The sequence below is a fragment of the Ceraceosorus guamensis genome (assembly GCF_003144195.1).
Source record: "Ceraceosorus guamensis strain MCA 4658 unplaced genomic scaffold IE81scaffold_31, whole genome shotgun sequence".
NCBI lineage: Eukaryota > Fungi > Basidiomycota > Exobasidiomycetes > Ceraceosorales > Ceraceosoraceae > Ceraceosorus > Ceraceosorus guamensis.
In genome coordinates, this window is record NW_020290026.1 from 51,772 (window position 1) to 79,218 (window position 27,447).

Genomic DNA, 27,447 nt, shown 5'->3' on the forward strand with positions numbered 1-27,447 from the left:
AATCAAGGATACAAACGTTATGTGTTCGCTGAGAGACTGTAGAGACAGGAGTCTGGCAAATCAAGGCTTGCATCGCGTCGATGTATCCTATCGTCCCCAAATGAAGGAGTCCGGCGCTCGCCACCAGAATGTTGCCCGTGGTTGTAAGCCGTCATTCTCCACAGGCATTTCAGCACTCATCATGCTAGCATGACCCTGCATTACAACTAGCATATACGACTGGCATTCTCACTTCAAACATGATATCTCACGCAGCTCTTTGAACGGCGCGAACCCTCCTATAGGCTGACGTGTCCAGCATGCTGCCGGTTTTGCGCCTTACGACGGTGAACGTGGCAGGAGCGGCTTCAAGCTGCGCTGTCCGTGATATGTGATTTCAATAGAGTGCAACGAACAAGCTGCATGACAGCCCGATCGACGTTCCTAGGCAATGCTTGACGGTCTTTTGTTGCGATAGTCCACCGATGGAAAGCTGTTGCATACTAGTAAGCATCAATTCTTAGTGGCCGTACGTAGTAAGGAGCATCTGTGCTTATGTTGCACCTGCTGTTGCGCATATCAGGGTCTTTTTGACGCGCCTACGCGCGAAAGCCGCTCTTGCGGTTCCTCTTTGGACCTGTGGAGCGGCTCGGTCGACGTGCGTCCGTTTGTACGCCTGGAGCGGACGAGGTCTGCTAGCTGCTGTGGGTTGTACTTGGCAAATCGGACGTAATGCTCCAAGACCCCTATGTGGCATGTTCCCTTTGAGCGAGAGACGCCTTCTATGAGCACCTGCGCACACTTCGTAAACCGCCCTTTGGCTAGGCTCTCACCTTAAGACACTCGAAGACGATCCACAAGTCCGGATTGTTGAGCTCTACTTTGTGACCTGGCGTCGGAGGTATCTGCGCGGCCATGGTTTGGATGACAGCGTCTCGTTGAAGAGTTGTATGGTTGCGAATATGAGTGTCGATCCTGAACTACGTGCCAGAGTCAGACATGCGGCGCACACGACCGCGCAAGCTTTGCATCGGTCAGAACTTACGGTCTTCGGTGCCTGCGTCTCCTCGGGGAGCCACCTGAGCAAAACATGCTTTGCCAAAGCAGGTATGTTCGAAGCACTGGCATGGGCACTAGCAGCGACCGGTGTGATCCTTTGCACGAACCGACATCGTGCATGACCAGCTTCTTCCACATCTCCAAGCAGGGCGAGACTCAGTGCAAAGGGACATAATGGGGCTGCGACAGACACGAAGCGCACTGACGTGCAGAGACGGAGACTGTGAGTCCTGAGAGCTACGACCCTCATCCTTCTGGAGGACTCACAGCATTCGGCGCCTGTTTCGATGATGCGGAAGAATGCCCTCGCAGCAACTCCAGGCGTTTGACTTGTTGTTACACGCCGGGCACGCTGCTCTTCCTGAAGTTCCGCTAGCTCGCGAGTGAATCGTGTCTCCACGTCCTCGCTTTTCCCCTTTCCGTCTGCATTGTTCTCGTTCGAATGGCTTGGATCCGTGGTCGAGTCAGCCCTTCTGGGTGAGAGGGCTGTCTGTTCTTGTTGCACCTTGCTAGCATCCAGATCATCGCCCGTCCAATCATCGATATTTACTGCATGTTGCGGCCACCAGTCTGCTTTCACTGACGTGGCTGGATAGTCACGCGCGACGATCTGATGTTTCGGTGGAGACACGGTGTAGCTGAACGTCAAGGCCCATCGCTGGGATCAGCTCGATGCGAGTAGTATGCTCGTGACCCACCTCTTCGAGCAACTGAACGAGCTCGTCTGCGGCGCGCTTCTCCTTGCCTCGAATTGTGCTGACGTATATGCCAGGTCCTGCTATTCTGCGCAGGTAGCCAGCACTCTTGGGTCGCGGCAGAATCTTCTCGTTGCCGACCACAATTCCATCCGACCGACTTCTCTTGCTAGGACGAGCACCGCCACTGGTTCTGCTCGCGTCGGGCAGTCCATGCTCGCGCTTGGCCATCGTCTCTGTCTGGGCAGGACACCCCTCAGGTCGGCGGTAAGTGGCGGGTGCGATGTCCGGGCTTCTAAGTGAAGGATTTATCAAGAATGATGTTTTGGAAGAGCAACAAACACGATCACAATTTTGAATTAAAGCAACACCTCGCACGCACGCCCGCCACGCGTCTTGGCGCGCCACGCGATGCCATATGGTCGCAACACCATGCGCGGTGATTTAGCGCGTGGCGCGCGAGCACATACTCACGCACACGGTACATCTCCAGGGTTTCAGAAGCGCCTCTCCGGTGGCATGCGTAGTGGATACATTCATTTCAAGAAATGGGTGACAAGGTGAATTCAGACATTAAGGCTACAAGAGGTGGTGGAGGCGTTACCCAAGGCCGCCCTTCTATCCAAAGATGAACGACCAAAGCGAGCCAAAGGATGAAGCAATGCTCCAAATCAGGCTTGACACCCGTCCTTTGCATTCGATTGTTCTTGACTGAGAACCACGTGTCTCTTCAAAAGGGTCAGAATTTGCGCTGTAGAGGGGGCTGCCGGCTTCTGTCCGCGGAGATGATTTGGTGTCATCACGCAGGCTGAATTGCTTGTCAGCGAAAGTTGCCTCGGAAGGTGCGCCCGTAGCGTCGTATTGCTTCAAAAAGTGGTCGTTTCGATGAGTTGGCCTTGAGTCGTCGCGGAGACCGGACTGCCAAACAGGAAGATTTGCTTCCAGAGGCGCGCTCGTGTCCACGTGAAGCAGAACTTCATTGATAAGATCGAGCAAAGTGTCGTGCCTGGTCTCCATGTGTCCGAAGCCCGCGAGAACGACGCAGAGAATTGCAGTCATAAAGCCAAGGGTGAAGAAGGTCCAGAAGCCGGACTTCCGAGATCCCGTACTGTGCGCAGGCAAGGAACCTGGTTTGACTTCCGCAGCGGGTGCGAACGATGCAGCCCCCTTAGCTGGACTCCAGAGAAAGGGCTCTGGAGATGCCTTCAAAAAGCCTTCTTGAAGTTGCGCCACAGTCTTGGGGACGTCATTTCCAGCGGGTATGACAGGCTTGTCCTTTGTGAGAGTAATCCTTCTTGAGCTCATGGCGCCAAGCATAAAGGCGTGGAAGGTAGGGGAGCTAGATGGATTTGACACCTGGTACAGATCGCTGCTACTACAGCGATACGGTGTACCTGTGCACCACGAAACCCTCTTCAGCAACGCATTTGACATCCCGAAGGCAAAGAGAACGACTCACCTGCTGGCAATGCCACTACTGCCGTGAGCTGCACCGTAGTCGCGGCGATGGTAGGGAGCACCAGCTCCTGAGCAGCAGGAGTCTCGTACACGATAGATGCGCGCAACGGCGATGAGCTCTCAATTTCGTCGGGCCGAGCGTGTGAATACGATGACAGCCGCAACTCGGTGAGAGCAGACCGGCCTCCTGCAGCGGTGGTTGCTTCTACGCGAAGCGGCAACCCTGCGATGCTGGCGTGGAGAATGTGGGCCTCTGGAGGCAAGTGGCAGAGCAATGCTGGCGTCAAGCTGCCGGCAGTAGCGAGGTCTGCGTTTTCATCGTCATCTGTCGGCAGGCTCGTCGGCCAGGTGACGTTCAAGCGAACCACCATGCGGCACCACTCTGGATCAGGAACGGCTGTCATGGCTGACTCATTGGCGCTGGCCTGGGGCTCCTTCCCTGGCGAGTACGCAGGCCAGAATTCGACCTTAGCCTCTTCGACGATGGCGCCGATTGCATCCACATCAGTGCTTTGTTGAAACCTGCTCTGGCTACTCTTGCGAGTCATCGACAAGATAGTCCCGGTGGACACCGCCGAATCAGTCGATAGGTCCGCAAGCGGCGCGTGGACCTCGGCGCCGCGCATTGATGCGGGCTCGAGGGGACCTTGTTTTGAAGCGTCGAGCGAGATATTTTCACCGCTGCGTACCTGAGTTTCGTTCACGACATGGTCTGGAAAAGTTTTGGTCCCGATCGCAAGGGTCCCGTGCTCCACGTCCCATCCGCATCCAAGTGCGGGAAGGATCTGTGGCGACGTCGAGCCCACCTCCATGCTGAAGAGATCCGTGACCAATGAGTCCGCAAGGAGGCTGCTAGACGAGCTCTTCACTCCCTTGGCAGGGCATCGCAAAAGTGTCAAGTTGGGAGCATCCTCCACGTTGGCCAAAGTGACAGATGAGGAGTGAGTTTCGGCGCACTTGGTTCGGAATACTGGAATCGAGAGAGCTCGAGGACTGGCGGGTTCTAGGGCGACTTCATTGTCCTTCCAAAGATCAGGGCTCGCGAAGGTCGATACTATGAGAATGCCATGGACCGAGATGGACAACGGTGTAGATGCCGAAGTGTCGCGTTCTCGGATGCTGTTCACGTCGAACACCAGAACTAAGCCGGTCTCTTTCCCGGCGTCAGAGTCAGCAGCCGCGGAGGCTTGCATCTCTTGCCGATGCTGTCGCACTCCAATGCTAAGTCTACGTCCTGCGCTCGATGACGCTCTTCCTGAGCGGGGTTGTTCATCAATGCTGAAGTCCATGTCGCTCTGCGTTATACCAGAAGGTATTTGCATGTCCATCAACATGCTCTCGTCATTCCCTTCCGAAGCTCCAAAAGGGTTGCTCGACATCGCCGCTTTGAGACTTCCATCGCTAGACTCGATCGAATGCAAACTCGACCTAGACGAGGACTTGGCCATCTCGCCGTCAGGGCTGGACTCGGAGCCGATTCGCGCCCACCTGAGCAGGCCTGCCGAACCAAAGACGTCGACTTCGTGCCACCTAGCTGCTTGACCAAACACGTCCGGTCTCAACTCGATGGCGGCCTGCGAGTCAAGACCAACAAAATGTGGATCCACTAGCTCTGCCTGAAAGGCGATTGCAATAGCTGCTTCGCCTTGTTGGAGATTGCCTGGTGGTTTCGCCACTGCTGATACGCGCAAGATCGAAGTCATCCTCTCCGTACCTAGACATCTGAGCTCCTCGGACGTTGCGGTAGCAGCCATGCCCGCCTGAAGCGCAGTGGGGCTTAGCAATGGTGCCTTAGTCTGCCCCTCCCACCTGATGATCACATCAGCTGTCGAGGGAAATGGCCCCTCAATAACCGCTGTCCCATCCTCTCCGTGACCGCCAACGCCAGCCGATGTGGGCCTGGACTTGCTTGGCCTCATTGTGCCCGGCTGAACGTCTGCAATCATTCCATCGCTGCCGAAGATTTCGGGATTCAGGTCGAAACGCAATTTGTTGTTGAGGCAGCGAGGTATCGGAAGTCTGACCTGAGGATGCAGCCATTTGGTCACTCGGTATACCGGTAGGAAGATGTCAACGATGTTCACTCACGACGAAAGGTGACTGTGGTGGCTGCGCAGTGAACGGCACGCGAAGGTGTAGTGTAACGAGATATCCTTGCTTGACGGTTTCTCTCGTGGCTGTTTCATTTCCTGTCGGTGCTCTTGGCGTTGCAGCAGCATTCAGGCAGATGTGGTAATTGGCGGTGGTGACCTTCAAGGACTGACTCTGCGCATCTGGGCCCTCATCATCGACCCCACCAGCTCCTAGCTTCATGTTGAGTCTGCTTGCGGCAGTGGCAGCCGTACTACTGAGCATAGGAGCTGCGCCAGAAGAAGTCAACTTGTCGATCGAGAATTGCAGGAGTGTCACATCCTTGTCTGGGAAAAGGGGGTAGGACCTGGGCTTGGCGAGCTCTGGCATTTCAATCTGTCAGTGTGTGACCAATAAAGTGTAAGCTTGGTTACCAGCTCATTGCCGCGACGTGCTACTGGAGATGACTTACATGCATGTAGAGCGTGTACCGAGCCCCCTCTTTCTCCGCCTTTCCATGGAGGGCGAGCTTCCTACAGACCTTTGCCAGCCTTGTCCGAGATTCTACATTGTTGGCATCTGTCAAGCTATGCTGCCCTCTCTCGGTGCTTTCCGTGGTATTAGCTACGGACTCTGAAGACATGGTGCGCGACATGGAGCCGAAAGAAGATCGTCTTGGAGTGTCGCTCTCGGTGGGCGAGGCGACCTTGCGGTATGCTGAGGGAGGTGGTCTGACCATGGTGTAGGGCTGTCCGCGTAACAGAGAATGAGGATCGAGTGCTGCGCCCTCGCGAGAGTACACTACAACTCTCTCTGCTTTTTGCAAGCGCCAGCAAATGGCAGGACGGGACTCAATTAGACCCGCTAAGGAAGTCGCCAGAACAGCGGAAGAGGAGAAAGCTATGCGAGGTCTCGAGATCTCGGCAAGTCAAAGGAATCAGAATCCATCCGAGGAGCGAACAGACGTCATGGGATGACGCTGCATGGAGGTGTGAGGTCGAGCTCTCGTCCTGATGGCTGCCATGATATCGCGATGAAGCGTGCTTGCCGTGGCGGGTGATTATGCTCTGCTTCATCCAACACACCTCGATCATCAATCACACAACACGAGATCAAGAAATCACGAATACGCGTCCGCCGCGTCGGCGCGGGGGATTGGTACGCGCCGCGTGCCCCGCACTTTGATCAGGTCGTCTTGAGCATATAGAGAGGCACGTGACTGATGTCGGCAATCTATGTCTGCATGATGTTTGAAGCGATTAACGCTGCACGTCGACAGTTTCGCCGGCTCAAGGTCCATGCTGCATGCAGGCAGCATCCGGCAAGGCTTTGCGGTGACAAGAAGCACTCATTCACGATTCTTGATCGTGGTTGCGTCTTCTCCTTCATGGCCCCCCTGCGTGCACACATGAACTCAGGTGACCAAGCAGGAGAATCAAGTGCTAGCTATTCAGCCCAAGCCCAAGTGGCCTCACAGCCAGCAACGCCTACTTCTTCCCCAGTCACGCCCCACCCACCGAGCCAGCGCCTTCTGAGTCATACAGACATGGCTTCTCAGTCAATAGACCCGGTACCCATGGTGCCAGCATTAGCAGATATCTACAGCCCCGAGCGCGTCGTCCCGGAAGGTCAAAGATGGGATGCGCTGACGTCCAAATTTGGCGAAGTATTCGGGCACAAGCCGGGATACGTTGCTAGAGCGCCAGGCCGGGTAAACATCATCGGAGAGTGAGTGTACCCGGGGGAGAGCAGCGTCCGAGTCTCATCTGCTCAATTTGCTCTTCTCTCAGGCACATTGACCACATGGGCTTCGGCGTGCTCCCGGCTGCGCTGGAGATGGACATCCTCATGGCTTTTCGCGTCTCCGCTGCCACCTCGTCCACGGACAAGCTCTCCTTCCACTTGTACAACACTACGCCACGCTTTGAGGCTACTAGCTTCGAAAGCGACGTGAAAGACCCCACAGAGGTGCAATTGCAGCACGAAGGTGCCTCGAGATGGGCGAACTACTTCAAGGTGGCCTTCAAGGTGAGTCAAACTGCAGCACTGTGCTGTATGTATGCGCCATTGTTGTTGATTGACAAACGTCCTGGGTCGCAGGGACTGCATCCTCACCTTCCTCCCGCTGTCCTCAGCGCAGCTTCTCGACCAGCTCGCGTAGAGGTTTTGGTAGACGGTACTATTCCTCCCGAGTCTAGTCTGAGCTCCTCCGCTGCCATGACAGTTTGCAGCTCCATCGTTATCCTAGAAGCGTTCAAGGCGAGAGAGATCATTTCTAGGCGAGAAATGGCAGAAGTGGCCATAGAGAGCGGTGAGCTTGCCAAGCTGAGGGTATGGGTCTGAGGACTGTAGCGCGATGTTGCTTACCCCGCTATCTTCTCCCACAGAACGACTTGTGGGAGTCGCTTCTGGAGGGTAAGTACTCAGCATACATGCTCTGCAATGATGCCTGTCCTCACTCGATCAAAACCCGCTTCACAACTGTAGCATGGACCAGTCAGCATCCATCTTTGGCACTCCTGGCAGCGCGCTTCACATCACGTTCCATCCGTCCCTAGCAGTCCAAGCTATCGAACTTCCAAAGTCGAACCCTCCTCATACTTTCGTCGTAGCGAATACTTTGATAGTAAGCGACAAGAAGGTCTCTGGGCCTGTGCAGTACAATCTGCGCGTTGGAGAGTTACGGATGGCAGCTCGAGCTTTGAGTGCTGCTCTCGGCTTGCCCAAGGACGCAAGCACCCAAACGCTTCGCAAGCTGCTGGCCGTGTACTTTGAACACAATGCCTTACCTGGCCAGGGGGAGAACAAGCTTGTGGACGAGGTTAAGAACAAATTTGGAGAAGAGGCAGCACAGATTGCATTTCTGGGTGCCAAGGCGGACGAGATCCTCCCCAAGGAGCCCCTAACGAGGGACCAGGTGGAACAATTGACCGGCTACGCAGGCGCTGCGTTTGACAAGGAGTTCTTGAGCGAGTTTCCGAGTGAGTACAGCGAGAGGTGTGACTGTCCCTCTCAAAAATGGCAAGGCTGAGCCTTTTTCCTATTTTGCAGTCCGAGCGGACACCTTCAAGCTCCACGCCCGCACAAGGCACGTCTTTGCAGAGTCGCTTCGCGTGCTGCAATTCAAGGCAGCGTGCGTTGCCAGCCCTACGGCATCTACATACGAAGAGCTGGGCAAGCTGATGGATCAGAGCCAAGAGTCTTTGATGTCAGACTACGAAAACGGCTGTCCGGAGATTTTGGACGTTGTGCGCATAGCAAGAGCGAACGGATCGCTGGGCAGTCGTGCGACCGGTGAGTTCTATGGCTTGCATGACTGGCTTCAACTGCAAGCTGACCTGCCACGCGTGTGATGGCACTCAGGTGCTGGCTGGGGAGGCTCGACGGTACATCTGGTGCGCCAGGACAAGGTGAACGGGGTGCTCTCTGCTCTACGTGAAGAGTTCTACGCTCAAAGATTTCCGGAGCTGGGCACAACCCAGGTGAATCAGAGTCTGCTCGTTAGTCAGCCGGCAGGAGGAGCATGTGTATACGCCGTGGAAGCCTAGAGGGGCTCTATGCAATCCCACCAACGCCTTTATACCGGCGGCATTCATTCAAGACTCGCGATCCGGAGACAAAGCGGGAAAGAATGTATTGAGATGGTTGTAGTACAACAATTAGACGCGAGCGAAACGAGGCCGGCTCTATGTGGGTATCGTGTTCGGAACAAGCGCAGCTTGGACAGAGGGCAGTTGCTTATCGCCAACAATGCTGGGTCAAGGGAGCGTGATGAGCAACGTCCAGGCTGCTTGATGGAAGCGAAGGGGACCAAAATTGGATCTGAATGGGTCGAGGCGACCTTATCTTTAGGTCACATGCATCTCTAAGTGATGACAGGCGTGGCGATGACGTGCATGGGCTCAATCACACCGTGTTCGTCGTGGTCGACATGCTGAACACGGATCGTTCGCCTATTGCCGGTGGGGAATAGAGCGTTGCCTTCACCGCTACTTTGCGAGAAAGCACCGTAGGCGAAGCACTTGGCGTCGAGAGTGTTTGCATCACCGTTGGCCGATGGGCAGTCGAAGAAACCGCCGGAGCCTGGTCCGTAGACGCTGACCGACGAATCTGTCCGAAGCATGGGCTCATCCGCGATCAGCCAATGGTGGGGAACGGTGGGATCCAAGGAGCCATCTTGATACATCAAACGCGTCTGATAGTCGGCCGCGCGGAAATCGCCAGTGCTGAACGCGAGGTTGACGGTGGTGCTTCCGTTCTTGTTCGGCAGCAAGACTGTAGCGGGCGCTTCGCAGTTGAAGATGGAGAGTGGACCACCGCCTTGACCGACATAGGAGACGATGGGCTTTGGCTTCTTTGCGAGTGTGTTGGGCGAGCTCATCTCAGCGATGAGGATGGCAGCATGGTTGGAGTAGAGCAGGTACCGCTTGCCATTTGGATGGGTGAAGACGTGCGAGTCGAAGCCTTCTGCTGGTTGGCCCCGGTACGTGATGACTCCATGGCTGGTCCATGTACCCAGAGGATCGTCGGTATCGCTGGTGAGAGCTCTCAACTTGTCGTCTTTGGTTGACGAGACGGTGTAGATGAGCTGGCTGCCCTGCCACACCGCGACGTCCGGTGCTTCGGTACCAATCATTCCATACGTGTGTATAGCCTGAGGTGGTGCTCGGTTCGCTTCGTTCAAATCCGCGCTCATGCGCATCAAAGCAGTGTTCTTGAAGTCGGAGTCGGGAAAGAAGTAGGATACGGTGCCATTTGGATTCTTCAGTGCGATAGGACTCGGATCTTGACCCATGCCGAGAGAGTTCCTGGTACCTTTTGGTGCGGTCGCAGCGCGCAGGTCACCTGGTGTGTCCGTAATGCGCGGATCGGCAGCTGACGCGGTACTTGTGGACGTGCCGTAGGAGCTGCTTGCTTGCTTGTACAGCGAGGTGTGCAGGGATTTTGATTTGCGGCTTTTGCGTTTGGGAGCCATTTGGCCAAGCACCAATTTGGGCTTGCCTGGCGGTGTGACTACTCGATTGAGGCCATCGGTGATCTTGTGGATGACTTCGCCATTCACCTGTCTGGTCGAATGAGAGCCTGAAGCATGCTTGATGCTCGCCGCGTCGATGCCGAGAGCTAGCAGGCCGATGGTGAGACCCAAGATGGCGTGAGTCCGCATTTCAGAGTAGAGGTCTGAATGAAAAGAGGGCCGGACAGGTGGTGACGGTGGAAGGGATTGAGCGAAAGGGGATCTTTTGCAAGGAGCAGAGAGTGATACAGTGATGGAAGAGACTTCCAGCCGAGTTGGACCAAGAGGGCGATGCGATTCTTATGGGAAAGTCGGACAAAGGGAGAGAGCAATGCATCGGATGTCACCGCGGCCGAGGTGAGTGTAGGAGGTGATGGAGAAGATATGGCGGGTCTGTCAGTAGGGACGGTGAGTGTTAGCGCAAGGCTACGTTGGATCAAAAGGAATGAGAGTGAGTGAGAAGGATCGATTACATTCCGATGCTCACGACAGAGCACCACTACCACGTTGGGAAGGGTACGGTACGAGAATGCTTTGGAGTCACGAGTAGACGATAACGAGCAAAGGGCCAACTTGACCCTGGAAATTTCGAGAGTCGTGCGTGCTTGGAACTTGACGATGCGACTAGTCTATCATCGAACCCTTTTTCGACCTCATGTAAGCATCATGCCGTGCTGTACACCAACAGAGCTGCCCCGATGAAGGCCGGGTGACCGATCGCATATCCCACCATCCCCCACGACGATTGACCTATGCGACCGACCATGTTTGATGCCTTGCTTAGCGCCGCTCTGAGCGCATTAGCCCACCTCGCGAGGAACACGAGACTTGAAGCACAGCAGCAGAAGGAGCTTCTTGAGGAGGGGCACGATGCTGACTAGGAGGGGTCATTCGCGAGTCAGTGAGGGTTGCAGGGGCGATGTGCCTCCTGTCTCCTTTGCCCGCTACTTGGTCCATGATTCGTAATTGCAGCAGCCGCACGACTCTGCTGAATCATATTGGGCGAGCGTATCCTCCATGAGCTAGGAGCGTGAGTGGAACGGCAATTGCAGCAGCAGTCAGTCCGCGGATTGTCGAGCTGTGAAAACGAGCGATGTTTGCGCTAAAGCAAGAACGGAAAAGTGGTTTGTTCCATTGTGATTCGCTTCAAAGCGCGGCACAGATCACGTACGCGCTAGCGCCGCGCGGTTTCTATAAAAGATCACCAGCAGCAGCAGCAGCAGCATGCACACAACATGAGGAGCACGGGTGGGGGCAGCAAAGCATCATGCCGCCCCGCCCCGCCAAGGATCAGCCTGTCAGCCTTAGCTGTCGCACACATATGCAGGCTGCATTTGGTGGCAGCTCGGACGTGGACATGTGCGCCTGGCATGCACAGAGAGGAGCTGTGCATGGGTGCAGTGGTGCAGTGAATCGGATGCTCGCTGCCCGTGCGGGCACGAACTGATTGCGGAGCACAAAAGAAGCAAGTCGTTCGCTTAATATGATCCATTTGAAAGAAGGGGAAGGGGGCGCCACGAGACCAATGCATGGCTGAAGGCTGCAGCGTGGGCGCTCCACATCCGCGTACTGCACGGTGTACGTGCGACGACGCGCGAGAGCTCCGCCTTGCTGGTGATGTTGATTCGCCATGCAGCATGATCGAGGCACCTCATCCGATCAGTCCGTCGCGATGAGAGGTCTCGGGTGTCGGCTCTAAGCCACGGTTGAGCGAGTTCAACATTAGGCCTCTCTCTGTGATGAGCTATGAAGCCACTCGACTCGTACACGACGTTTGACGTGCGACGTACAAAGCAGCCACTGCAAGTATACGGCACGATCTGTGCAGGAATGTCGGCCGCGTAGAGAACGGCGAAATCATCACGCATCATGGGCGTGCGCTTGTCGTACGATCTTGGATGGATGGCCGATGGATGTTGGCTTACTGGAAGCCGATGGACAAAAATAAATCAATTTCTGCTGCGAAAAGTCCGAGCCGTGTGTTTACTTGTTCATGAATTTGAGCTCCTCGCTTATTGATTTGTTTGTTAGAAAGCATTCAAAATTCACCGCGCACGTTCTCCTCTTGAAGCTAATCAAAATTCATCTGAACTTTCGCAGGATTTGTCACTGCGCAATTGAGAGCACCCACCGACGCCCTTAGCATCATGAATCAATCCGATCCTGGGCCGTTTCATGGCTGCGACTGCTCATCCGATTCGATGTGAGGCTGACTTCAAACCACGTTGGTCGTCAAGCCGGTCACTGAGTGTTTAGCTGAGCACTATTGAACCAAAAGGAAGGCGCAACCCGGCGGTGGACTGATCTCATGATTGTGCGACCATGCAACAAGCGAGGTGCGATAAGACCGACCGAACGAACGTGGACCCTGACAATGCTGCCTCCTACCTGTGCACTCACAACTCATCACGACTCAAACTCACCTCTCGGACTCCCGACTAAAGGAAAAGGTATTTCTAATCAGCAACTCGTGTAACATGCGCGCCAGCAAGCTTATCCAAATCCATGATGGCCGAGCACGCTCGCATCCATACACAAGTCGCCGTAAGTAAAATCGTGCTTTTAGCTAGCGCGCGACCAAATTCCGACCCCGACTGCAATTGACTCGCCATTTGAATCACGAATTCAAATTTGAATGCACGACTGCTTGAAAACTCATGAATGGTGACGCAGTCGTACATCGTGGTGCGGGGAAGCACTCATAACTCTTGATTCACGAGATTAGCTACAAGTAGCTGCACGTTGGTCACGAGCGCCCGCCATTGTCGTCCGTATGAGGCAAGGTGAAGCATCGGTCGGATGGACAGACCTCATTCAGATGGACAGGTCTATCGAAAAGTCGCAGCGGTAGCGATGACCTACCTCCGCGCCGCTGTCAGGTCTCGACCTTATGCACCCCAGACGGCTCGAGACGGCGCGAGGCACGCGTCAGTCGCGAGTCCCATCCATCGAGCCTGCTCCCTCATGGCAGGCATTCAGATTGGTGATTGCTCGATGAGTCGCGACTTGTGGAGGCAGCGCGCGTGTACCGCAGCATAACAGACGTGTGTAATTGACTCTTCTCTGACTTTTGGCTACGAGTGCATAGCCGCACCACCCGCAAGAAGACCTTCCAAGACCGGAGTGTCAAAGACAAATTGCCGAAGGGCGTGCGCGTCGAGCGGCACGCGTGCAATGAGCGTTTTGCGGAGCTCGAAATCTGCATGGCGGCACAGCGCAGCAGCAGGGCCAAAAGTCGTGGTGAGTGGTTGCTTCCACTTCGCACATCATCAAGCGTCGAGCGCTAGAACATTTCTAACGCTCGGCTCTAGCGCTACACACAAACGCTTGTACGCGGCACGCATTCAAGATGCTAGCCCCCGTCCACACGAGTTGGACATTATCTGGACGATGCGACGGCTTACTTCAAGACCTGCGAGGGACGTTCGTCGAGCTGCTCCTTTGAACGCAATTGAAGGTACGCAGCAACATAGGTCAAGAAGACGACGATTCGGCTGCGTGAACAGAGAGGCATTGTGGCGTGGGACCATCTGCATCCCCGTTGCAACGTGGGTCTTGCCCTTGCTTTGTGACTTGTCAGCTCGGCCAGCCGCGAAGACCGTTGATTGCGACGAATGTCTTTTGGGTGATGATTGGCCCAACTAGCGACTCCCGTTCACCACCGTCGCACCAACCAGCACGCCGGGACTGGCGGATTGCATGTCTTGTCGGCTGCTGCAGATCACGATGCGGCAGCAATGTGTGAGTAGACTGACTGCTCGGCGGAACCAATTGCGGAGTCCAAATCAGTGACGGCTAGCAGGATGCGAATGCGCACCTGAGCTCTTGACTTTTTTTCTTTTCTCAAATCGATACGCGCGACCGCATTGCGAAAGGGGAAAAGACTGACAAACAGAACGGGCCATACAAAGAAGCTTGTAGGTTGGTACAAAAAGGCCGCAAATCAAGCTGCAAGCTGGCCAGCGTCGAAGGTCCAATCGCAGACTGTGAGGGGAATTGATTTGCCACGGCAGTGTTTGCGTCACGCATGTAGCTCGCATGCCAAGCTTTCGAGTTGCGTCCTGTGAGAAAGAGCTTGGCTCGTATCGACCGCAAAGATAGTGGTGTTGCAAAGCAAGATGCGTTTCGAGAACATTGCAGAGAGCAAACGGCACTTAGGGTACAAAGGCAAGAGGGAAATAAAATGGAGAGTACTTGTGCTTGTTGTAGACCATAGCAGGCGGGTCGATGAATTTGTGAGGGAAGCGCCACTCCTTGGGCAAAGCATCGTCAGAGGTGATCCTGGACCTCGAGTCCGTGTCAGGGTCGATTACCTGCCCAACCTCCGGCACGCGCAGCTTGATCACTTGCAGTTCTGTGTCGGTCACGGTGTACCTGGACACTCGGACATAGCCGATGCGGTCCAGGCCTCTGAATCCTAGATACTGGCACCATCTCTCGCCGTCGCCGGGATGGACGTCGAGGATCTTGCCATCTTCGAATAGGATCTTATATGGGGCTGGTCTATCTGCATGAGGCTTCGTGACGACGTAGCCCAGGAAGATGGCTGGATGCGGATATGCTTCGCGCAGGATCCGAGCGAGCTCCGTCGTTTGCAGCTCGCGATCGAGAGGGTCTTCTTCCTGACCATTGTGACTGACGATGACGTGTGTGTGCACGCCGTACACATCCAATACGGCGTGGATAGCGGGTGCAAGCTCGCCATGAGGGCTGGGCAGCAGATGGTGCGTAGTGTTGACGATCGGGAACTTCGAGAGCAAAGTCGCGCCCCACGTATGCTTGTCCGGTCCAGGACCTATGTCTGCGTACATGCCCAGCGATTGAGCAAGATACTGTGTCAGATCTCGATTGCCAAACACGCTCCGTTGCAAGTCAGATTCAAGTAGGCCAACGACGTCCAACTCCATGTCGCCGATCAAAGTCGACATCCGTCTTGACGACTCATAAAGATTCTGATCCAGAGCGAAGTGGACCGTCCAAATGCCAGCCGTAAGGATTCGCTCTTGCGGGCGATACGGCTGCACAGAATTAGCAGGCACGAGGCGGACCGAGGAGATGACTGCTGCCGCTGCTGCAATCGCCAAGACTACGGCACCTGTGTACTTGAACAAGCGCGTCCCTTTCCTACTCAACACTTCTAGCGATGCGCGTGTCCGTGGCGCGGCTGAAGGCTGCGACATCCTCAAGCCAGTCATGCCGGCCAACAGCATCGCCAATTGTGCCACCATCATGCTTCGGTCAGGGCCGGAAGGTGTTAGCCTCGCAAGAGCTGCACCTTCATCGCCGTATTGTACTCACGCATCCGAGTGTTCTCTAAAAGGTTTCCCGCCCGGAACGAAGGCGTATGCAACAGTCAGAGTTTGGAAGAAGGTCATCAAGTCTGCCGTGAGCCAAGCTCCAAGCATGATCTTGAGGGGGTGGTGCTGCATTGCGTTTGTAAGAATGGGCAAAGCGATCGGCGGCAAGAACACTGCCACGGCGATAGCACCGAGGAAGGCGTCCCAGTCTGATGCAGTCAAGAGTTGGTATGACCCGAATGCGCCTAAGAAGAACCAGAGAATGTGAGAGCCCAGGTCGGGGATAGCAAGTGATAGCATGAGCGACACAAGCGAGGCACCGAGGACAAAAACGCCGTGTGGAATGGCCATTGGACTGGTACCGAGGAAAGAGACGCCAAATCAGCTTCAGGTCGACGCGAAAGTTTGTGGGGCAACTTACCCTGTAACAGGCCATCCGGTCCAAGTCCACGAGATCATCGTGCCACTGTCGGTGATGTACGTGTGCAACGAGTAGATCAAGCTGCCAGCCGACACAGCGGCCGCGACGGTGGACAGCCAGCTCTGCGGTGCAGCTCTGTTACGGAGAGGTGCGAGCTTCGCTTGTCTCGCTACGACGTGCACATAGAGCTGTTCCACATTCGCGAGCACAGCAAGGGAGAGCGCTACGCCGTTGAGACCGCCATTCGTCTGGTTCATGAATGGCCAGGCTGGATTGTTGCTGTGATTGGCGTACTTCGCAAAGCTAGAGAGAAATAGGCCGAGCAGCCACACTGCAGGACAATCATCGAGCGGACCGAGGTCAGCTTGCAGTCAAGGCGAGGTCGGCGCCGATACGCACCAGTGACTTTGCGCTGCAGCTCCTCGCGTTCCCACGCAGCTGCCCAATCCAATGTTGAATGCACCGCAAAGCCCATGGCGCCAACTGCAGTCAACATCAGTCTGGCAAGCGGATTGGCGATCCACCAGCAGCCCATTCCAACCAGGCTCAAGGTACGGAGCGTCACCTCAGCACCCAGCGCGGTGCTGCCGACACAAGCGACCGATGCAGATTGGTATTTAGGCTCGACCAATAGCCTTCGCCGAACGAAAGGTAAGAGGCAAAAGCCCAACGCGAAAACTTGGCTAACTAGCAGCACTTCGTGTCCTCCGACTGCGAGATTGTAGACGCTGAAGAAGAAGATGGTCGGGTGCAGAGCCGTCAAAGTTGTCCAGAAGCAGAAGCCTAGAGGCATGGACAAAGTCAGCAAGCCCGGTCAAGAGTGCGCGTTTCAGCTCCGCAAGCATTGTCATCGTTACGAACCTATGTAGGTCTCGGCTAGCAGGCTGATGATGTCTCGAAGGGCTGATGCTTCTACTGGGTCCTGGTCACGGCTACTGGACTTGCTCTTGTACCTGTGTAGACGTGGTTCAGACTCTATCGGATCAGTCCGAGGGATTCAACCATTGGCATTGTAGCATCCTTCCCTATTTTTGCCAACATCACCTAGGAAGCAGTAAAGATGCGTACCCTGACTTTTGTGCGGCGCTAATACCGCCGAGTCTCTGTGGCGGCGTGGACCATGCTCCCTTCTCTACAGCAGCAGCCGTCCCGCCATCCACCCAAGAACCGCCGAAGAGCTTTGGAATTCCAAGTTCGCGCTCTGCGGGTCCAGCAGGACGTTGCGGCGCAGCGGCTTCGACGACGTGTAACTCCAGTCTGCTTAAATCGTAGACGCTTGCAAAGTCAAAGAGCAAGTCAAAGACGATCAAGCCCCATTCAAAGAAGGAGTAATGGGTGTATGCGCCGGGTATATGCTGGACCTTGTGTCGGTAGAAGAACAAGATCATGAACGGAATCATTGACCAGAAAGCAAAGGCTGCTCTCCGTCTCATGGTGCGCGCTTTGGTTGCGATGGCGGATGCTGTCACCGCGTTGGAGGAGTGCTCCGCAGCTGAAGTGGGCGATGCCAGACTCAGACTGCCGCTGCTGATGTACATCCAGGCTGGAGTGAGCACGAGGTATGCAATCATGCATACATCGTGGACATCGTGGTCATCCGTCGAGGTGATGTAGACCCAGCCACCGCATGAAAAGGTGCGCAACACGCCTACTGCCAGCAGCACCTTGGCTCTGGATGAAGTCGGGTTGGAGAGGGAGACAAGGAGGCTTGAAAGCAAAACCAATGCCAGCCTAGGACCTGACATGAGCGCAATGAAGATTTGAAAGATGTTGCTGCATTGATTTTTGCAATGCGTCAGTGGAAGCCTGTGACCCCAACACTCATTCACGAAAGCCCTGCTCACCGCTCTGGGTACCAGTCTCCTATAGTAGCGCTGACGCTCGGCCAATACTCGTAAGGCCAACCAGCCACGCCATTCTTGACCACCTTCTTGTAGTGCAGGCTAAGTGCGAGCACCAAGGCCCCGCCAAAGGCAAGAAATCCAAAGAGCGTGTGCACGTACGAGACGAGGGCGCATGAGATGGTGATGAGGGGCGTGCTTCGGCTACGAGAAATGTCGGATGGCATGATGGGCGCCCAATGCGGCTGACAGAAGAAGCCAGCGGGACCGGCGAATGTGCCCAAAGAGCTATAGGAGCGCGAGTCCGATTGATGGTCGATCTTTGCCAGCAAGATGCAGATAGATGCTATTGACCACAGCGAGCGGGCATCCACCCATCAGGATGCGAGAGTATGTTGGTGGGGTCAAGGGTCCAAAGTTATCGTGAGTCGGCGAGTCGATCTCCGCAAAGCTGTATCGACAAGCGGGCGAGCCTCGCAGCTCGCTTGTTGCAGCCCGTGGACTCGTGGGCATTGCCAAGACTCCGTCGTAGAATGAGACTCCGCGGCAGGGTGGGATGCCCAAAAGGGCGAGTGTTGCAGCATGCATGAGCTGCGAAATGAGAAGATGTGCCCGTCCAAGACATGCAGAAGCCCTCATTTCGCACGGGTCAAGGCAAAGGCGCGCGCGGCACGGCGCATGGCTTATTGTGGAGGTCCGCGCGCACAGTCGCGCACTGCATGCTGCCCGGCTGCGTGATGGTTTTGCGTACAAGATTCTTGATTACAAAATCAGGGCTCTTCCGACTTCGTTTTGTATTCTTGATTTCGTTTTCCGGGCCGCTTTCGAGAAATGGCGGCTAACAGCCTGCAAGGGCTCCTAGAAGGAATCAATTTAGACTCTTCACCGGTACCCACATTCGTCCTCGTAATCGATGGCATCGAGGAAGCGGGACTGCTAACTTAATGTACGATCGTGATCCCATGTAGACGTTCGTACCACCACCTCACATCCATTCAAAATCAGTCCACCCACTCCAGACTCGAAAGCGGTTGACAGAATGCGCACTTCGGTTCTGCTCCCAGCCTTGACGCTGGCTGCGTCTGTAGCGGCGAAGACACTCGACCCGCTCAGCCTCATCCAAGCACCCCGCCCTGGAGTCGGAATCGCAAGCCCGACTGGACATGCAGCTCTCTGGGCCATTCGAAGCTGGAACCAAAGCACTCTGACCCGCTCTTCCACCCTGTATGCTCTACACCTACCGACCCACCACGATGCTGCTGAACAGTCCAGCGAGCTGGAAGAACTCGTGCCAGTAGTACACAATGCCACTTCTGCGTTCTGGATCTCTCCAGAGGAAGCAGCATACATCATCGAGGATGTCATGTACGTCAAGAACCTGTCCATCTCTCAGCAGTACATCGACCCTCGTGACCCAGGTGCCCGTGTAGGCCACCTTCCAGCAGAAGTCACCTCTCTGCGTGTTGCCCGCACCGCCAAGGGTCAGGGCGAGGGCACAGCTACCCTCGTCTTCTCCGCAGAGGTCTACGAAGATGGCTCTTTGAGTGACGTCAAGGCACGCGACGATGCCGAAGCTGAGGAGTGGTCCCGTGTCAAGTCCTACGAGAATGTGCCAATAAGACACTGGAACAAGTGGCTCAAGCCAGGCAAGCGCAGTCAGTTGTTCAGCTTGGACTTGACGCGCAACAAGAAGGGCTACGAGACGAGTTGGCTCTTTGCAGGCGAGCCAAAGAATCTGCTCAATGGAACCAGGCTTGAGGCACCTGTTCCACCATTCGGTGACGAGAGCGACTATGCTGTCAGTGCCGAAGCCGGACTCGTCGCTTTTACGGCTAAGGATCCCGCAGTCAATGCAGCCTGGCACACGCGTCAACATATCTATACCGTCCCTCTTGACGGCAGCGAAGCTCCCCGTCAAATCACCCAGGGGGACATCGGAGCTACTTCGTCTCCGGAATTTTCTCCCGATGGCAACCACCTCGCCTGGCTTCAGATGGCGAGAGACGGGTTCGAGTCCGACGTGCGAGTCGTTCAATTGCATAATCTCGAAACAAAGGAGACGGAACAGTTGCTCACGCAATGGGACCGCAGTCCTTCTTCCCTCAGCTTTGCGCCCGATGGCGAGAATTTGTACCTCGTTGGGGAGGATCGCGAGCAAATCAAGCTTTGGCGTCTGCCTGTGCTAGACAAACGAACCCAATCTGAGGCATCCCAGAACGGCAGCACGCTGGAGACCGTAATCAGAGCTGGCGGTGTCGGGTTCATTGATACTATTCCGGGTGGTGGAGCAGTCATCACGAAGTCGAGTATGCGCAGCCCCGCAGACCTGTTCTACCTGAGCGAGAAGTCGGACAAACTCATCCGCTTGACAGACATCACCAAGAATTCCTTGCTGCACGGTTTGGATCTCGGACCCGAACCGTACCGCTTTAATTACACTGGAGCGGAGGGCCGCACGACCTACGGCTGGATCATTCCGCCACCCGGCTATGACCGCTACGACAAGTCTCAGTCTTGGCCGCTTCTTACGCTCATCCACGGTGGGCCAGAAGGTAGCTGGGAGAACAACTGGAATGTGCGTTGGAATCCTGAGACCTTCGCTGCTGCCGGATTCTTCACCATCGCTCTGGATCCCGCCGGGTCTACAGGTTTCGGCAAGAAGCACCAGGAGGACATTTTGGGCTCTTGGGGCGGTCGCGCTTTCTACGACATTCGTGCTGGTGTGCACCACATCCTGCAGACTTTCGACAATGTGGACGCTGAGCGCGTAGTTGCAGCTGGGGCCTCATTTGGAGGTTATTCGATCAACTGGATTCAAGGCCACAACGAGGATGGCTTGTTCAAGGGTCTTGTCTCCCATGACGGTGTCTTCAGCACGCTAGCCACCTTCTATTCTACTGACGAACTGTACTTTCCCGAATTCGAGTTTGGAGGTGTGCCCTGGATTGCCAGAGAGGGCTACGAGCGATGGAACCCAGAACGATTCACTGGAAACTGGAACACGCCGCAATTGACCATTGCTGGTAGGGACGACTTCCGACTTCCCGAGTCAGAGGGCATTTCCGTCTTCAACACGCTTCAACGAAGAGGCGTGCCATCTAAGCTGCTCGTCTTCCAAGAAGGCCATTGGGTAGTCGACGAGCGCAACAGTCTGCGCTGGTACACTGAAGTCATCGATTGGCTCAAAAAGTATAGCGCCGAGCAAGCGCCCGAGTCCGAGCTCTTGATGGCGGAGACAGTCGATGCCGCAGAAGTCGACGATTCTTCCTCTGGGCTGCTCTTCCAACAACAATGAGAGGCGAGCTCGAGGTATTCTGCTTCGACGAAACATGACCAGACCTTTTTCACCATTTCACCTTCGCGATCCTCTCGCTTTTGTTGTTCTCCGTCGGGTGCCTGGCCCTCCCTCCATCGAAGACATGGGTTGAGTGTCCCACCACTATTCGCGTGCAGTTCCGAACCCGTTTCGCTTACACCGACACGTCTGTGAGGTCTGAGAGGTTGCGACAATCAGAATGTCAAGCTTGTCGCGGGCGCCTCGGGTATTGAATTATCGTGATCAGGTAAGGTACGGCCACGACGCTGTCTGTCATTTTGCTCCGGCGAGGCCAGCTCGTGCTGGACGGCGAAACGGTGGGACGCAGGCTATACCTACAGCGAAAGCGGCGGCCGGACAGCTACCGCGCAAAAATCAAAAACGCACTCAAACTGCACGAACAAGGGTTTCACGACGATGTGGAGGGACGTTGCATGGGCTGTCGCTCGCTCGATCGGGGCACACGAGTTCCGCGCTCTATGATTTTTGTCCATGCGCGCGTGGTATGCTTCTTAATCGGGCATTTTTTGGTAAGTGCCCCTTTTAGTTTGATGAGTTCATGGTTGAAGGATCATGTGAAAGGAGCCGGCTGAGCGGTACATGATGTGCGCTGCCTGCGATCAGACCTCTCTCTTGTCTAGAAAGGGGCGCTGTCCCGCATAATGAGGTGTCGCAGAGGGAAGAGCGTCACTCGCAACATGTGAAATCACAAACGTGTAGGAGCTTTGGTCGTTTTGTGTCACCAAACCATCACACGCAACGCTGCACACCGTCTTCTGCGCTTCTACGGAGCACTTTTTCCAAGGCCAAGCTTCCAGCATACGCACAACTTGACCGCCATTATGGCCGAAGTTCCAGTGCCCATCGGGGCCATTTACAAGGGCGGGGACAGCGCTTCTTTGAACGCTTTGCGCGCCAACGAAGAGGCCAGCAAGATGTACGCTCCATCCGTCTTTTCCCCTCACACGCTCTCGGAGAAGGGCCACAAGAGGGTGGCCAAGGACAGGGTGCCCAAAGGCAAGAACAAGAGGCCCACAGATGACGCCATCTCTAAAGGAGCCACCTTGCCATCTCAGGAGGCTGGATTCGATGTGTACTACGAGGTGCATGGCAAAGGGCCCAAGAAGATTATCTGTCTCATGGGTCTCAACAACAGCTGTTTCGGGTGAGTCGCGCTGCTTGCTCTACCTCAAGCTAGCCCACACGTGCTTATTAGCAGAACCGAATTCCTGACGCTCACACCTCGATTGCGGTCTTAACAGCTGGCTGCAGCAAGTGGAGCGTTTCGGATCAGACCCGGACTATTCCATCCTCGTCATTGATAATCGCGGCTACGGCAACTCCGAGACGCCTGCCGGCTTCTACACGTGAGTGTCCCAAGCTGCTACAGCTGCCTTGACAAGGCACGCATAAGAGGATGAATGTTCACAGGTCATATGCAAAGCCATGCTTCATCCGCTCACCCTACATTTCGTCTGTCGCAGCACATCCTCCATGGCGAAAGATGCCCTCGAGGTGCTGGATCAGATTGGATGGACCGCAGATCGGCAACTGCATGTGGTCGGCGTGAGCATGGGCGGGATGATTACCCTGGAGATTGCCAAGCTGGCTCCCAAGCGCGTTGCGAGCATCAATTTGGTCAGCACGACGTCTGGACAAGGAAGGGGAGAGAAAAATCTCCTGACATCACTGCCGCCTGTGAGTAATTGCTAAGGATGGACCTAGCATCGGACGAAATGCTGACTTTGCCCCTCTTCTCTTCCATGACTCATCTGCACCTTTGGCAGCTCACCGGCGTGACCACTATCGCGCGAGTGATTGCAGGAAGGATCCTCAATATGGACTCGGATCAGTGGAGGGTGGGACAGGTGCTCGAATTGCTCTTTCCCAAAGTCTGGCTCGCAGAGGTTCATCCCGAAGATCCCAGCGGCCGCACACGGCGAGACGTGATGAGGGAGATGTTCGAGTGGCGCTTCGCCTACACTCGGAGGCAAACACTGCCCGGCGCTTTTGCTCAGATCGGAGCGGTGGCTACTCACAGGGTTACACCTAAAGAGCTGGCAGCTATCAACCTCGATATTCCTGCCATTGCCATCTTTACGGGAGATCAAGACAATCTCGTCAATCCTGCCAACTCGTTCCACTTGCACAAGCACCTTCCTAGGGCCGACTTTACACAGTACAAGAATGCCGGTCATGCTTTGCCCGTACAGTGAGTGTGTTGTTGCAACACGGCTCGCACTTCCTGCGGCTCGGAATGTGCGGTTGACCATGCTTTCGACTTGATGTTGTTGACGTTGCGCAGGAAACCTCAGGAACTCAACGACGCCTTGCAGAAGAATTTCGAGAAGGCCGCCGCTCACCTGGCAAACAGCGCCTCCGGACCCTGGCCTCACTTTACATCTGTCTCGAAGCAATGAGATGCAGGCTGGTTCCTCTGGCCTTCACGTCGCAATGTAATGGACATTGAGCGCCACGGGGAAAATGCTGGGCGAATGCAGTGTGGCATGCTGAAGGTCTCAAACAAGTACATAGATCTCATCCAATACCGGCCGCTTGACGTTGCGAGCTTTGATCGCTTCGCGCACCATTTGTCTAGTCAAGAGGAGCGCTGGCTCCAACAGCGGCGTCGGCTGCCCCAACTTTTGAGCGTTCAGGCTGGCTCGATCCGACTTCTGACCGCTCGTCGAGTTATGCGCGTCGAGCCGTGCAATTGCCGCCGCATCAAAGGGAATGGAATGAGACGCCTGAGCTGGGTCGTTGCCCTCCGCACCATGAGCGTGTTCTAGCTTGACGCTTGCGGTCCTGATTTGCGGTTCAGCAGGGTGCTCTGCATCGATACCAAAGGGCTTCAGAGCGACAACTTCAGGCGTCGCTACTCTGAATCTTAGCAGTCCACATTCTGCCAGAGCGAATGAGACGTCATCGACTCTGAGACGAGTCGCAGAAGCAAGCCTTTCGAGGGTGGTGACGAGCGCGACGTCTCCGCTGCCCGTTCCCTCCACGTCAGCTCGGATCTGCAGTGCTGGGTGTGCCGCTATGACCGCCTCAATGCGCTCGTCTTCTTCCATCGACTCTGTCTGCTCCTGCTTCGCAGCATGAGAGCGTGAGCCCCTTGTAGATGGAGTAGGCTCGTCCAGGTGAGCTGAAGTTGCAGTCTCACTCGCGTCTTCCTCCGTCTTAACTCCGCCAACAGACCGAGCAGGCTCTGGCGAATTAGCGCCACGAGGAGGTACATTCACTGAAGCAGAGGCGCTTCGAACGCTAGACCTTCGACCTGGACCTCGTTTCTGGCTTCCTGCATTCAACACAGGCAGCGCTTTCGGTGCAGCTCCAAAGCCTTTGCTGATCCTCAAAAGCCACTTCCTTTGCATTTCATCCTCTTCAGCATCGCCAGTGCTTATCAAAGCATTTCCTGCGTGGGACTTGGGCTCGGGTAGACCAAGCAAAGCTCTGCGGATGCGAGAGCACTCTCGCACCTGCCTGGCCCTCAGAGCAGCTGAGTAAGCCCGAGAAGGTCCTGAGCCTACCTTCTGAGGCGAGCTAGCACTAGGAGGAGGCGCCAAGAGTCGAGAAGAAATGTCTGCAGTTGTATCATCGAAGGCGAGGGCCAACGCGCGCAAGACGACAGAGCACCAGAAAGCCAGATAGCCTCTGAATCCTAGTGACGACAATGGTCGCTCGGGGGTACCTGCCACTGCATCGTGTGCAGAGAGATAGTAACCTGCGAAGTGACAAGAGCCCTGTCAGCTGGGCCGAGCGGCCAGGTAGCAATGACGAAGGCACTCACTGAACTCGATCATCAATGTTCCAAAGCTTCGCTTTTGGAATGGTGGGAAGGTGATGATGCACGCAAGATTATAGTCGTCATAAGAGAGCTTCTCCTAGGAGCAATAAATACCAAAAGTCGATGCTACATCAGTTCCACGGAACGCTGCTTGCAGTGAGTCTGGTGCGCTCAACCTACCTTTGAGAAGAATCCAATAGGATGATCAAACTGCGCGCTGGCATCTGTGAGGACGTAAAAGAGGAAGTTCTCCACGTCGAAGCAGATGGCTTTGTGATCGATAAAGAGTTTGCCCAGCAATGACAAATTTTGGGCGTAGAGCTAGGTGTAGAGCGCACAGACAGGAAGTCAGTCTATTGCCGCACGCCCGAATATCATAAGCTCAAACAACTCCTCACCTTTTGCACTGCACCGTCGACTTCCCAGATAATGTGAGCTCCTCGTTGATATACTTTGCGTCCGGGTGGATGTGTATGCGTGCACTCTTTCTACAGGGGATCGACCGCGCAGCGAAAGGAATAGGTCAGTCTACGCCACGTGAGCAGCGCCTCTTGTCTAGCACGTCGATCGACCTGGCAGTCTTACCCACCTTGTGTACCCGATAGCCAGTGTGCGTTCGGGCATACTTGAAACATCCGTCGCACACCCACAAAGAGCGTCCTGTGCTGAGCGTAGGATGGGCCTGCACGGCTTGCTGTTGAGCGTCGTTCGTCGTGATCACGCCAACACGGGCTGACTGGGTATCGATGCTGCTCGAATGAAGAGTGGAGCCAAAAGGCGTCGCCAGGGCTGCCGGGGCGGCCAAAGACGAGCTGGACGTTCCGTTTGACGCAGGAAGACCGGAGAGCGCGCCTGGCAGATGAGGCACGCTGGCGGGTGGTCTTGCTACACTGGTCAGCTCTGCAGTGCCTGCGGATGCGCTCGTCATGGGCTGCGACACAGTGCTGGGACCGTGCTCGGCGCGGACATCCACCGCGGCAGCAGCGGAGTCGGACGGAGGAACGGGAGTGGGTCGAGCGCTGCTGTCGGTGCTGCTATCCGAGCCCTTGCCCTCACGAGTCGGCTGAGTCTTGCCTGAAGTATTTCTGGGCCCATCGTCCGTGATCTGACCTGGATGCTCTGGATTTCGCTTACGTCGGATGTTGATACCTCGCTTGGTCAGCACGGAGGAGTCGCCAGCACCATAGGTCGACGCCGACGCATGAGCGGAGGTCGGCGAGTCGACGCTCTCATCGTCGAGCGGATATGGGCTCGGGTACCACGTCTTGATCTCGTGGGAGCCCAGAAAGACGCTACATTGCGTCGTACAGCCAGAGGCAACGCGTTGGCACAAGGTTAGTGGCGCATGGGATTCACTTTGCGGATTCAAACTCACCGTTCAATGCCGCGCTTGGGCATGCTATGCAGCAAGTGTTTCCTGCCCATCTTTGCGGCAGGCGGGATGGATGTGGACGAAGTACTTGCGGGCACCCCTCCCTCTAACGGGTCAGTCGTCAGGGCAGACGCCAAAAGCGGAGCAAAGTCATTGCCTGGAGTGTCGTGCTGTGAAATCTACGAACACACGGTCGCGATTTCAGCGGGCTCTGTCGTGGTTGTCAAAGCTGCCGTGACACGCTAGATAAAACCAGCACCCCGCCCCACGTGCTAATGCGATCACGACAGCAAGAGCCAGAGCGCACGTAGTAGCATGCCACAATCTGTCCCAGCGACAGTGCGACGATCATGAATGGGACCAGTGGCCCAAGTACGCAGCTCTTCTGGGGGCTCACACAGCCTGTACCGTGCATCCCCACCAAAGAACTCAGCGCCACTCACGTGTCCCTCCCTATGTCTCTTGTGCGAAGCAGCATCATCCGACTCCATGCCCCTTTTTCCCTGTTTTGCAAAGCCAGGCTCGCTGGGGTGGGCGTCCGAGTGGTGGTGACTCATGATTGACGAAGCTCTGCGAGTGCGTGATCGGGCGAGGCGAGCGAGCTGTCCCACAAGAAACTTGGGGTTACCGAGTCTCAGGGCAGAGGATATTGAGATGGTGGGCTATCGCTGCGTGGAATGCTCGTAGGGATGCTGTCAATGCACTGCCTGCCTTTTGACAATTTGCGACTCCCTCTCACGCCGCGGTGACCGTCGTGGTGAAAGCGATTCGTATCTTTGTCGGTTGACTACAGTTGAACGGTAGGCGCCCGAATTGGAAAGAGGAGCAAGTTGGAGTCCGCATCCAGTGTCGGCAGACATCGGTGGGTGTGCCAACTGCTAGTGTATGATAGCCTTTGCGCAAGCACCGTCGCTTTTGTTGCAGTCTGTGAGTATTGGTCGGAATGAATGATCGTAAATGACGCATCGTGAACCAGCAAATTGACGAACACGGCATCTTCAGAGTGCACTCACGACTACCCGCCGTGTCTCACCTTTTCCTTCCGACGCGTTGGATTGCAATCGTGCGTCGCGCACTTTTTTTGGGTGCGCGCGTAAAGAAGCGCGTCGCTGCTGAGCTGGGAGCAGCATCAGTCAAA

General features: G+C 55.5%; 8 protein-coding genes across 8 annotated transcripts; 3 read left to right on the forward strand and 5 right to left on the reverse strand.

Moving 5' to 3' along the window:
* Positions 1-558: 558 nt before the first annotated feature.
* IE81DRAFT_347536 (hypothetical protein) lies at positions 559-1,964 on the reverse strand (the record flags this gene model as incomplete). Its single annotated transcript, XM_025516164.1, has 5 exons — positions 559-741; positions 813-959; positions 1,025-1,239; positions 1,306-1,648; positions 1,737-1,964. The coding sequence occupies 5 exons, from the start codon at positions 1,962-1,964 to the stop codon at positions 559-561; spliced, it is 1,116 nt and encodes a 371-aa protein (XP_025369437.1).
* Positions 1,965-2,292: 328 nt separating this feature from the next.
* Positions 2,293-6,297, reverse strand: IE81DRAFT_323600 (hypothetical protein). The gene is made up of 4 exons (XM_025513997.1): positions 5,734-6,297; positions 5,280-5,657; positions 3,193-5,215; positions 2,293-3,127 (listed from the first exon to the last, which is right to left on the reverse strand). Exons 1-4 carry the CDS (start codon positions 5,998-6,000, stop codon positions 2,352-2,354), a joined length of 3,444 nt encoding a protein of 1,147 aa, XP_025369438.1. The 5' UTR covers positions 6,001-6,297; the 3' UTR covers positions 2,293-2,351.
* A 307-nt stretch (positions 6,298-6,604) lies between these two features.
* Positions 6,605-9,158, forward strand: IE81DRAFT_323602 (Galactokinase). Its single transcript, XM_025513998.1, has 7 exons — positions 6,605-6,989; positions 7,052-7,289; positions 7,362-7,572; positions 7,649-7,676; positions 7,749-8,242; positions 8,313-8,555; positions 8,625-9,158. Exons 1-7 carry the CDS (start codon positions 6,808-6,810, stop codon positions 8,807-8,809), a joined length of 1,581 nt encoding a protein of 526 aa, XP_025369439.1. The 5' UTR covers positions 6,605-6,807; the 3' UTR covers positions 8,810-9,158.
* Positions 8,992-10,787, reverse strand: IE81DRAFT_136866 (hypothetical protein). The gene is made up of 2 exons (XM_025510312.1): positions 10,763-10,787; positions 8,992-10,668 (listed from the first exon to the last, which is right to left on the reverse strand). Exon 2 carries the CDS (start codon positions 10,423-10,425, stop codon positions 9,127-9,129), a length of 1,299 nt encoding a protein of 432 aa, XP_025369440.1. The 5' UTR covers positions 10,426-10,668; positions 10,763-10,787; the 3' UTR covers positions 8,992-9,126.
* A 3,460-nt stretch (positions 10,788-14,247) lies between these two features.
* Positions 14,248-18,351, reverse strand: IE81DRAFT_323604 (hypothetical protein). The gene is made up of 7 exons (XM_025513999.1): positions 17,838-18,351; positions 17,062-17,766; positions 16,855-16,946; positions 16,393-16,776; positions 15,994-16,324; positions 15,574-15,927; positions 14,248-15,507 (listed from the first exon to the last, which is right to left on the reverse strand). The coding sequence occupies exons 1-7, from the start codon at positions 18,059-18,061 to the stop codon at positions 14,430-14,432; spliced, it is 3,168 nt and encodes a 1,055-aa protein (XP_025369441.1). The 5' UTR covers positions 18,062-18,351; the 3' UTR covers positions 14,248-14,429.
* Positions 18,352-18,727: 376 nt separating this feature from the next.
* On the forward strand, positions 18,728-21,369 carry IE81DRAFT_323605 (alpha/beta-hydrolase). Its single transcript, XM_025514000.1, has one exon. The coding sequence runs from the start codon at positions 18,874-18,876 to the stop codon at positions 21,127-21,129; it is 2,256 nt and encodes a 751-aa protein (XP_025369442.1). The 5' UTR covers positions 18,728-18,873; the 3' UTR covers positions 21,130-21,369.
* A 309-nt stretch (positions 21,370-21,678) lies between these two features.
* On the forward strand, positions 21,679-23,801 carry IE81DRAFT_323606 (alpha/beta-hydrolase). Its single transcript, XM_025514001.1, has 5 exons — positions 21,679-22,315; positions 22,413-22,517; positions 22,635-22,848; positions 22,938-23,362; positions 23,456-23,801. The coding sequence occupies exons 1-5, from the start codon at positions 21,993-21,995 to the stop codon at positions 23,568-23,570; spliced, it is 1,182 nt and encodes a 393-aa protein (XP_025369443.1). The 5' UTR covers positions 21,679-21,992; the 3' UTR covers positions 23,571-23,801.
* On the reverse strand, positions 23,547-26,476 carry IE81DRAFT_136984 (acyl-CoA N-acyltransferase). The gene is made up of 6 exons (XM_025510313.1): positions 26,313-26,476; positions 25,527-26,229; positions 25,336-25,425; positions 25,118-25,258; positions 24,941-25,031; positions 23,547-24,874 (listed from the first exon to the last, which is right to left on the reverse strand). Exons 1-6 carry the CDS (start codon positions 26,360-26,362, stop codon positions 23,670-23,672), a joined length of 2,280 nt encoding a protein of 759 aa, XP_025369444.1. The 5' UTR covers positions 26,363-26,476; the 3' UTR covers positions 23,547-23,669.
* Positions 26,477-27,447: the final 971 nt, after the last annotated feature.

Excerpts from the sequence above, each read along its gene's own strand:
- IE81DRAFT_323600 (XM_025513997.1), bottom strand. The coding sequence starts at position 6,000 with ATGGTCAGACCACCTCCCTCAGCATACCGCAAGGTCGCCTCGCCCACC. Across the intron at positions 5,658-5,733 it reads GGTACACGCTCTACATGCAT|ATTGAAATGCCAGAGCTCGC; the intron begins GTAAGTCATCTC and ends ACACACTGACAG. Across the intron at positions 3,128-3,192 it reads AGTAGTGGCATTGCCAGCAG|GTACACCGTATCGCTGTAGT; the intron begins GTGAGTCGTTCT and ends CGTGGTGCACAG.
- IE81DRAFT_323602 (XM_025513998.1), top strand. The coding sequence starts at position 6,808 with ATGGCTTCTCAGTCAATAGACCCGGTACCCATGGTGCCAGCATTAGCA. Across the intron at positions 7,573-7,648 it reads AGAAGTGGCCATAGAGAGCG|AACGACTTGTGGGAGTCGCT; the intron begins GTGAGCTTGCCA and ends CTTCTCCCACAG. Across the intron at positions 8,243-8,312 it reads GTTCTTGAGCGAGTTTCCGA|TCCGAGCGGACACCTTCAAG; the intron begins GTGAGTACAGCG and ends CCTATTTTGCAG.
- IE81DRAFT_136866 (XM_025510312.1), bottom strand. The coding sequence starts at position 10,425 with ATGCGGACTCACGCCATCTTGGGTCTCACCATCGGCCTGCTAGCTCTC.
- IE81DRAFT_323604 (XM_025513999.1), bottom strand. The coding sequence starts at position 18,061 with ATGCCATCCGACATTTCTCGTAGCCGAAGCACGCCCCTCATCACCATC. Across the intron at positions 16,777-16,854 it reads GCTAGCCGAGACCTACATAG|GCTTCTGCTTCTGGACAACT; the intron begins GTTCGTAACGAT and ends CCATGCCTCTAG. Across the intron at positions 16,325-16,392 it reads GCTGCAGCGCAAAGTCACTG|TGTGGCTGCTCGGCCTATTT; the intron begins GTGCGTATCGGC and ends ATTGTCCTGCAG.
- IE81DRAFT_323605 (XM_025514000.1), top strand. The coding sequence starts at position 18,874 with ATGCGCACTTCGGTTCTGCTCCCAGCCTTGACGCTGGCTGCGTCTGTA.
- IE81DRAFT_323606 (XM_025514001.1), top strand. The coding sequence starts at position 21,993 with ATGGCCGAAGTTCCAGTGCCCATCGGGGCCATTTACAAGGGCGGGGAC. Across the intron at positions 22,518-22,634 it reads ACGCCTGCCGGCTTCTACAC|CACATCCTCCATGGCGAAAG; the intron begins GTGAGTGTCCCA and ends CGTCTGTCGCAG. Across the intron at positions 23,363-23,455 it reads GGTCATGCTTTGCCCGTACA|GAAACCTCAGGAACTCAACG; the intron begins GTGAGTGTGTTG and ends GACGTTGCGCAG.
- IE81DRAFT_136984 (XM_025510313.1), bottom strand. The coding sequence starts at position 26,362 with ATGGGCAGGAAACACTTGCTGCATAGCATGCCCAAGCGCGGCATTGAA. Across the intron at positions 25,426-25,526 it reads CTGGCTATCGGGTACACAAG|AAAGAGTGCACGCATACACA; the intron begins GTGGGTAAGACT and ends GATCCCCTGTAG. Across the intron at positions 24,875-24,940 it reads AACATTGATGATCGAGTTCA|GTTACTATCTCTCTGCACAC; the intron begins GTGAGTGCCTTC and ends GTCACTTCGCAG.